The sequence below is a fragment of the Phaeoacremonium minimum genome (assembly GCF_000392275.1).
Source record: "Phaeoacremonium minimum UCRPA7 unplaced genomic scaffold PA7_03_scaffold_288, whole genome shotgun sequence".
Taxonomy (NCBI): Eukaryota; Fungi; Ascomycota; class Sordariomycetes; order Togniniales; family Togniniaceae; genus Phaeoacremonium; species Phaeoacremonium minimum.
Window position 1 is genome coordinate 712073 of NW_006921193.1, and position 9853 is coordinate 721925.

Below are 9853 nucleotides of genomic sequence, written 5' to 3' on the forward strand. Positions count from 1 at the left end.
CCCCCGTCTGTCCTGCTTTCCACCTGCATCATCATCCTCCATCTCCTCACCCGCCGTAGCCCTCTGCATCCCTTCTACGCCGTCTCTGGGCTCCAAACGCCTTCGAATTGATTGATTAGGAGCTGCTCTGCTGCTCTACGCCCTCTCCACCACCTCCAGCCCGCTGCCCTGCCCGTATTTCGGCTCTCCGATTACGTCATCGCAATGGCCGATGCGCAAGCTCCCGTCGTCGACAAAGGTGAGTTACAGTGACGCCCGCATCCGCATCCATCTCAATGGCTCGGGCAATGCTTCAGGCATGCTTTGAGAATCACTGCTGGCCCCAGATCTGGACTTATAGCCGATTATATGCACCTTTCCTCCCTGCCTCGCACCTTGCGCCACTCCACCTACTCCCACTTGCTGCTCCCTTGAGCTCCCAGAACTCAGCGCATAGCCATCGCTGACATCAAATCCGCCTGCCCAGTCGACCAGCCTTCAGTCCCGGTTGTCTCGAGCACCAGCGACAATGCGCCGCCCAAGGACCCCGTGGCGGACAGCTTGGGCGTGAAGCCCAGCGAAGAGAAGCCGGCTGAGCAGGCCCCAGCGGCCGTGGACCCCACTCCGTCCAAGCTCGAGGCTCCAGCTGCCGAGACTGCTCCCGTTCAGCCCACGGAGGCGCAGTCCAAACCCGCAGAGGAAAGTTCCGAGCCGGCCAAATTGACGGAGCCCGCCGCGGAGGCCAAGCCCGTGGAGCCTGCCAGCGGCGCGGAGTCCAAGACAGTCCCGGAGTGGACGAGCGCGCTGCAGAGCGAGTCCAAGCCCCCGGCTCCTGAGCCCGCCGAGCAGGTGAATGCCCCAGCGCCTGCCGAGCCCGCCAAGGACGAGCCCGTCAAGGACAGCATCATCCCGCCGGCGGCCGAGGAGAAGCCTGCCGAGACTAAGCCGGAGACGACCGCCACTCTGAATGGAGGCTCCAAGGACGTCGAGATGAAGGACGCCCCGGAACCGGCTGAGAACCTGAACGCTCCAGCGCCCGACACTGCCGAGAAACCATCCATTCCTGCGGCTACGGAGCCAGTCGCCGCCGACAAGCGCAAGGCTGAGACCAACGGCGACGAGCCTAAGGGCAAAAAGCAAAAGACCGGCATTGCTGATGCCGTCTCGTCGGTTGTCGAGTCAGCAAAGGAGACCGTTACCAAGGCCACTAACGGACCGTCTCGAAAGGACAGCAAGAAGGGTAAGAAGGATCCGGCCCCCATCGGCAAAACGCTTCGAAAGACTCGCAGCCAGGGCCCAGTTGAGACCTAACTTGATGTTGTTGTCATCTTTTTGCACTTACCCCTTGACCTTCTAAATTTAGGTCAAAAGTCAAACCAGTGCGAGGGTGAAAAAAAAACGAAAATGGGGAAAATGTGCTGGGATGAATCGTATCCCCATGTTGATGATGCATACAACGCTATACGTTTACGAATAAACGGGGCTTTTGAACAAAAACGCACACGCGGAGGACAGGCTATTTGTTGCTCATTGGCTGATGTTCTTTCTTCCCTCTTGGAACGGGGTGCGGTGGGCCGGGAAAAGGCTGGTTTTTGGTTTTGCTTTTAATCCGAATAGCTGGCTTCTAAAACTCATGCCGTCGGTGCTGGCTGCTTCTGCTGCTGGTTGCTGGCGACGAAAGACAACAATAAGGACTGGTACTGTATATACGTTAGGGTTTTTTGTTAGGTATTTTTTGAACAAATGTAACGCGTTAGTCTTTTAGTTCGACTTGCTCTATCATTGCAATGTACGAGATATGGCATTGAAAGGTTTTGAGTTGACCTTTGAGCTAAGACTTGAAGGAGACAAATCACATCCTGTTGACCCGATAGCACTGGCCAACAACCAGCGATAACGAATGGGGGCTCATAACTAACTGGGCCAATGGACTGGGTGCAGGCTATTATTGAAAGAGTGTCTAAACGAGATCACGGACGTTTTTGGGAGAAAAGTCGTTGTAGTATTTGGCAAAATGATGAGTTTGTCAATTGTCCCCGATCGGATGGGGATGGGGATGGGATGGGATGGGATGGAATCCGATCCGCCAACAATCCATCCAAATAATTTTTTTTGAAGACGGCGCCTTACAGTACAGAACAGCCACACACATCTGATATCATCATCGACACCCGGGACCCCGGGGCCGGGCTTCCTTCGGCGGGCGGGGAGACGGATAAGCAGCTGTGTAGCTGTGTAGCTGTGCCTCCCAAGGGGTCAGTCGGTGCTTATCTTACCTGACTGATTGACTGCAGTGCCACAGCTACAGCTACATGTACATAGCTATTATGGGACAGGATGGAGAAGAGAAGAAGAGCTCAGCGCGAGTCAGATCTACGGGCACTGTACCTGACTAGACATGTAGGTAGGTAGACAGGTAGGTAGGTAGAACGGTCGGTTGACACCTGTTCCCGTCCCGCGCGCAAGTCAGGGCTGGGCATGCGCTGTGTGGGAGGCAGAGGCAGAGGGAGAGGGAGAGGGAGACCAAAAGGTCTAGGCGTCTTGGACCCATTGATACCCGCGCTGTCGGGGACGTGACACGCAATCGCTGGACGCGCGTATGAGAGAGAGCGGGAGCTTTCTTCCTTATTGGGGTTTCTCTTTCCAAGGTAATAGACAACATGTGTAGGTTTACAATGGCGTGCATGTGGTAGCAAATCGCGGTAGTGGTAGTGTAGCATTTGTTTTGTAGATTTTTTTTATATTTTTTTTGGCCATGCTCAAATGCTGGACTGTTCGTTTCTCATGTAAGTCGCTTGTCGCCTCTGAGGGGGGTATGAGTACCGGTGTCTAAACTCTTTCAGCGGACGATAACGTTAGCGCTGGGTAGGCGCAGTTGCCATCCAGCATCCTCTGTCCTCCGTCGTCTGTCTTAGTCTGGCGTCCTTCAGCTGTGTCAGACAAGTTGTTAGAACGGTCATATGAAGCGTGTCTGCCCTACGGAAGCTGCCGTCAGATCCAAGACAGGAACAACGTGCAATCGTTGTACATACATAGTACATGGTAAGCGCGGGCGGGCGCACGCAGCATCTTGGGTTTCTTTGGGGGACGGCCTCAGGGTAGAGGGTAGTAGAGGGTTCAGGAGTTGGCCTACGTCCAGGGCTAATAACTGCCCGGTGTCCCAGTGTCCTAGCGGCCCTCCGAGTGCAGGTACCGGCAGTTTGAGCTGGTACAACAGGTGGGTTCACATAATTAGTACGCGCCTTTGGTCAGTTCTTTCAAGGTTTTTGCAGCGCCGTGAGTTGGTCCTAGCGGGCCGAGCAGGCTTAATAGGCAGCTGGTCAGTGGCAGATGGTCGAGACTCCCGCCAACCTGGTTTGGATCTTATAAGTTAGCGGGAAGAGACTGCCGTGGACGCTGACGCTTAGGGTACCGGCACACCGCAGAAGGGTCTTGCACAATCAGGCCAAGGACGGGCTACCTAACCTCGGGGCCGGGGAGTCTTCATTCAGTATGGGAGGATTCTTCTGTGCTTACTATGCAGTAGGTAGGTAACTTTAGTGAGAGGCAACCCTTCGCGAACAACATCTTCAAGAGATGATCTTGGCACGGTAAAAGACACGGACACGGACGCCATCTGGTGGACCGTCTGCCGGCGAGAGACTTCCGTAATAGACGGCATTTCCCTCCATCTTGCGCTTTGCTGAAGCGAAGCATGAACGAACGAGTGCCAGGTGCGGCGGGTGATTCTCGTATTCGTGCATGGGCCAACCGCCAAACCGAACGGGGGAGAGCAGAGCAGGAGAAGAAAAAAAAAGGGGAGGAGCGGATAGGCCGTTGTGGAGCAGTGGACACGACCCAAATGGCCGGCGTGGCGGTAAAAATAGCACACCTGCGCACCCTCACTCTAAGACTAAGCAGGCTCAGGCAGGTACCTAGGTGGCTCTCCTGGGGAGCCACTTAACGCCACCCTTCATCCACACCAAGATCGGGTTTTCTCCTGGATCAGCTTCAAGCCTACGCAGTAAGGACTCTCTGACTGCTCCAGGACTTACTGCGTATCATACCCACATATGTACGTATGTAGGTAGGTATGATAACCTTTGATTGTATCTTGGTAGCAGAGAAGCATAGAATACCCAGTGCTGAGCAGTTAGCTACGTGTAGCGTTAGATAGACAAAGGAGATCTGTCTGGACTCTGGAGTGGCATAGCACGGGCGATCATATCGTCCCTACTGAGTAGAGGTACCTACTACCTAGATACCCTGGCAACCCTGGCAAGCCTGGCAAGGAAAACGATGCTGATCTGAGCCTCTTTCTGTCTGGAGGGCGCTGAGAAAGTTGGAGGACGGGCTGGACGGGGTAAAGTCATGCCCCGGGGATCCACAGCCAGGATGGTCATGGTCATGGGCCATGGCCATGGCCGTGGAGTCGTGAACACGAATTAAACGTTACCAAAGGGTCATTCATTCATGCATGCAAGTCCTCTTCTCTCTCTCTCTCTCTCTCTCTTCTGAGGGCGCCCGTGTTCGTGCTGAATCGATCGAGAGATGGGATGCATTAGCTACTGTAGGTCGAGATGTATGCACAGCTACGGTAGTACCCAGGTACCCACGTATGCAGGAGATGCAAGTAAGTACAGTCATTAGACTACCTAAGGTAGAGTCGATAGATATTCAAGATGACGGATGTACCAATTGATGGAAAAATCTGATGTCTATTTCGGTACTGTACAGTACGGTACAGTTCTGTTCTGTTCTCCGGCTTGTAGGACTTGGGAAACAAACTGTTAGATATCTACCTACACTATGTATCTACCCCCATGTGATAATCCGGTCTAGCAGTCTAGACTACCAGTACCTAGACTTATCTGTCGACATACTGCGTAGTACGTAGATAGCTTTTTATGGTGTGTGTAGCTGCCCTCTCTTTTCCCAACAGACCACCACCACCAGTCTTCGACTACGTATCCATCATCTCCTTTTCCCAGTCCCTCGTTTTTTTGAAAACCACCCACTCACTCTTTGCTATCTATCCGTCCGTCCCTCACTTCCCTTTGCCCTACTTACCATTCATCCTCCTCCCCGTTCATTGCTGCTGTCCCATACATTGAACGGCTTCTTCCATCATCTCTTTATCCTTCTGCCGCTCGTTTTTTCTTGAGGGGCCCAACCGGCCGTCGATTGGCGTGTGGCGTCTACGGTCTACGGGTTACGGGCTACAGTAGTCTAGTCTCTACGCTTTTTCTTTGTCTTGCGTCACTGCATTCCTCGGCCACCTCCCCGCGTGCGCGTGTTGTTGCAGAGGCCAAGAAAAAGGGAAAAAACGACAGACCCTTCTATTTTCCTGCCCCTGTCGATTCCAGCCGGCCGTGTTCCGTGTCTTTGTTCCAGTCGAGCCAGCTGTTTATTTCACCAAAGACCACGAGACCACGCACTTTCTCGGCAGCAATCCCAAGACAGACCGAGAGAGCTGCCGACCTACCCAAGCTCGATAGATAGTCTTGACGAAGCCACGATCCCACACCAGAACTCGACCCATCCCTGCTGCGAACTACGATACCAACGCCCAATACTAGGTTCATAAGGGTCATAAGGGTCTCTTAACCACAATCTGCCCTTCCAGGGCACGGTTTACACACACAATGGATGTTTTGGCGAGGGGCCTGTCCGAGCTGGTTCGGAGGGCAGACGATGCCAGCGGAGGTGGCGACGATGCAGGCCAGCAACTGCTCAAGCTTATACAGAACCCCTTTGGCGGAGAGGTGCGTGATCGGGCCTTTCGACGACGATGCAGTCACACCTGTTTGTTACCACATGTCTCTAACTAACGTCCCATAGCTCCAAGTAAACTCCCTCTGGGCCTCCATCGCCTCTTCGCTGGGCATAACCGCCGGAATCGCCATCGCCTTCTCCTTCATACGACCCTACAACTCCGTCGTCTACGCCCCGAAGCTCAAGCACGCCGACGAGGCCCACGCCCCTCCCCCTCTGGGGAAAGGAGTCTTCGCGTGGATCGGCCCCCTGTGGAAGACATCAGAGCAAGACCTGGTCCGTCTAGTAGGACTGGATGCCACCATCTTCATGCGATTCATTCGCATGTGCCGCAACCTGGCCGTGGTTCTGGCCATCATCGGATGCTCCATCCTGATCCCCATCAGTTTGAGCAAGAGCACCCGCTTTGGCAACGACGTCTGGCTGTACCTTCTCACGCCGTCGAATCTCTGGGGCGACGCACATTGGGCCCAGGTCGTGGTGGCCTATCTCTTTGACATTGTCATCTGCGGCTTCTTGTGGTGGAACTATAGAAAGGTTCTACAACTGCGACGCACGTACTTTGAGAGCCCCGAGTATCAGCAGAGCTTGCACGCGAGAACTTTGATGGTAAGCAAATAGTACGGGTCTGCAACTAAGACTATATACTGACACGTTTGACAGCTGTACGATATCCCCAAGGCTTTCACCTCCGACGAAGGAATTGCTCGCATCATTGACTCGGTCGCACCCAACTCGTCCTTCTCGAGAACCGCTATCGCCCGGAATGTTAGAATCCTTCCAGAGCTGATCAGCGAGCATGAACGCACAGTTCGCAAGTTGGAGAAGGTTCTGGCGGTCTATCTCAAGGATCCCCACAATCTGCCAGCTGCGCGGCCAGTATGCCATCCGTCGAAGAAGGACCGATCGTACGGCACTTATCCTAAGGGGCAGAAGGTCGACGCCATCGAATACTTGACCGAGCGGATAAGAGCTCTGGAGATTGAGATCAAGGAGGTCAGGCAGAGCGTGGACAAGCGGAACACCATGGCCTATGGTTTTGCCTCGTACTCTGATATTGCCGAGGCGCATGCCATCGCATACGCGACCCGCAAGAAGAAGCCTCAGGGTGCTACCGTCTCACTCGCCCCGAGACCAAACGATGTCATCTGGGACAACATGCCTCTGAATGCGGCAACACGAAGTCGCAGAAGATTCATCATCAACCTCTGGATCGCCTTGCTGACCTTCCTCTGGATTGCACCTAACGCCATGATTGCCATCTTCCTCGTCAATCTGAGCAACCTTGGAATGGTCTGGCCCGCTTTCAAGTCCAATCTGGAATCCAACAACTCGTTCTGGATTATCGTGCAGGGTATCGCCTCACCGGCCCTGACGTCTTTGGTGTACCTGCTTCTCCCCATCCTGTTCCGTCGCCTAGCTATCCGAGCTGGTGATCAGACGAAGACGGGCCGTGAGCGTCACGTCACAGCCAAGCTATACAGCTTCTTCGTCTTTAACAACCTGATCGTCTTCTCAATGTTTTCGGCAATCTGGGCATTCACCGCTGGTGTTGTCAATCAGACGAACGATGGCGTTGATGCTTGGCAAGCCATCCTGAAGCAGAACTTTGGACAGACCGTCCTCATCACGCTCTGCAACATCTCACCTTTCTTCATCACGTGGCTTATGCAGAAGCAGCTTGGTGCCGCCATCGATCTGGCTCAGCTCTGGACGCTGATCTACAGCTTCTGCATGCGGAAGATAGGCTCTCCGACGCCTCGCGAGCTGATTGAGCTTACAGCACCGCCGCCGTTCGATTATGCGAGTTACTACAACTACTACCTCTTCTACGTCACTGTTGCTTTGGCATACGCAGGCATCCAGCCCCTGGTGCTACCTGCTGCCGCCATCTACTTCGCCATTGACCTACCGCTGAGGAAGTACCTCCTGATGTATATCTTCGTCACGAAGACGGAAAGTGGAGGCATGTTCTGGCGCGTTCTCTTTAACAGAATGGTGTTTGCCACGATGCTTTCAAATCTCGTGGTGTTCCTTATCGTCTGGGTGCGAGGCATTAACACGCATATCCAAGCCTATGCTGTGGCGCCTCTCCCATTCCTCATGATCGCCTTCAAGATCTACTGCGCCAGGACGTTCGATGATAAAATTCACTTTTACAGCACCCGATTCGTTCCCCACGCGGACAACAACCTCGAGACTGGCATCGCGGGCAAGGAGAACCTCCGCAGTGATCGTCTTGCCTCTCGATTCGGACACCCTGCCCTGTACAAGCCGCTCATCACCCCGATGGTGCATGCCAAGGCGCAGAACATTCTCGCGAGCGTATATCAAGGACGCTTGACCGATGGACGTGACGCTGGCTCCGGAGACACCATGAGTGTATCAGGCTACAGCGACACCTACGCTCTCGACCCCATGCATGCAGGCAAGCCTGGCAAGAGCGCCGCAGGTCTACCAGGGTTCGAGGTTGTACCCGAGTCGAAATTGGATTTTGAATACTACAAGAACCGAGACGAATTCGCAGCAGACCACGGCGCAGGCGAGATTTTCGGCCGGCCGAGCGACATGGTGCGGCCGGGGACGCCAGGAACGATGTTCAGCGGCGGCAGCGACTCGCGACCGGGCACGCCCGTCGGCGGCATGGGATTCGCGGGCTCGAGCGGCGGCCACCACAACAACAGGAGGAACTTCAGCCAGGCCGAGTCGGACATGGTGTACACCAGCTACGCGAGCCCACCGAACCAGTACCCCGGCCAGACCCCGCCGTACGGCTACAACGGTGCGCGCGTCGGCTCGCCGTCTAACGAGTACCCGCCGCAGAGGACGCAGTCGCCGGGCCCGGTGTACGGGCTGGCGGGCGGCAACGACTCGGCGAGCAACCTGGTGCGCAACGCGGCGCCGATGGCGAGCCCGCCGATCCTGACGCCTGGGTCTGGGGGATCTGGGTCCGGCTCAAGACAGGCGAGCCTGGACCGGGGCATGGGCATGGGCATGGGCATCGAGCGCCCGGGGAGCCGCGGCGTGGGGCGCTCTGTGCCGGGCGCCTTCGGCGGACTCGGCGGCGGCCCGCAGGGCTACGGCAACCTGCCGCAGAGCGAGCCCGAGTTCGACCAGGATCCGATGGCGTATAACTACTTCCGCGGCGGGAGGAGGCGCGACACCGGCAACTAGAGGCTGTGGGTGCTCCGGGAGAATCTTCGACGGGATCAGATGCGAGAAGGGGAAGAAGAAGAAGCAGTAGTAGAAGGGGAAGAAGGGGACGAGGAGGAGATCGAGTTGTCAAAGATGTATCATCCGTCAAAATAGCATTGGGTCCGGCGTAGCGGTCGAGAAATTTTTTGAGTTGCAGGATTTGTATAGCTCTCTCTCTCTCTTACCCCCAGGCAGGAAGAAGCGGCGAGGCACCCCCTGGTCGGGAATGGTGTGCACCAAGCAGGCCTGCGTGGTAGAAGAGGTGTATCGGTTGTAATGGAGATCTTCGAAAGGAGTTTGTATATATACATAGGGAGGGCCGGGGTGCGAGGGATAGACCAGCTGCAGCATTATAGACTTGATGACAAGATGGATAAACGGCAGGCCAGACAGGTTTCTGAAGAGCAATTGAAGGTTGGATGACCATGCCTCGCTTTTGATTCTAAGTATTGGTTTACGTCTGTGTGAAGTGACTCGTCGGGGTTTACACAATAGTAACACTCAGAACTCATGTGTAAAGTAAAAACAAACACCCCCTCAAGGTTCAATCACATACATGCCGAGGTGGGGGACACCCCAGATCAAATTGAGTAAGCCGTGAGTGGGTTGATTTCTTTCATGTGTTCGGTGTATAGGTATTTATTAGCTATTACAGGAGAGTCACGCTGCCATGTCGGTTCATCCTGAAGTGCGTGCGGCCTTCATATCGCCTCGATATTGTAATCAACGCTGACGCAAGTAATCAACAGACGCTCCGTTGCGCCAGACTCAACGATTTCCAAGGTTTTCAACATCTCACAGTTTTCATCCATAACTTCATCCGCCTCATTTCGACCTCACCTGACGCCGAACTTCTTGAGGAGGTCATGGCGGTGGAAATAGCTGCGGTTCCGCTTGCCAAAGACGTCTAGCACGCACGGTAGAT

The 9853-nt window shown here is 54.8% G+C and overlaps 2 protein-coding genes across 2 annotated transcripts; both read left to right on the forward strand.

Moving 5' to 3' along the window:
- Positions 1-204: 204 nt before the first annotated feature.
- On the forward strand, positions 205-1290 carry UCRPA7_3619 (hypothetical protein; the record flags this gene model as incomplete). The annotated part of the gene is made up of 2 exons (XM_007916071.1): positions 205-238; positions 467-1290. The coding sequence occupies 2 exons, from the start codon at positions 205-207 to the stop codon at positions 1288-1290; spliced, it is 858 nt and encodes a 285-aa protein (XP_007914262.1).
- Positions 1291-5603: 4313 nt separating this feature from the next.
- On the forward strand, positions 5604-8907 carry UCRPA7_3620 (putative duf221 domain protein; the record flags this gene model as incomplete). Its single annotated transcript, XM_007916072.1, has 3 exons — positions 5604-5723; positions 5800-6342; positions 6397-8907. 3 exons carry the CDS (start codon positions 5604-5606, stop codon positions 8905-8907), a joined length of 3174 nt encoding a protein of 1057 aa, XP_007914263.1.
- Between the last annotated feature and the right edge of the window lie 946 nt (positions 8908-9853).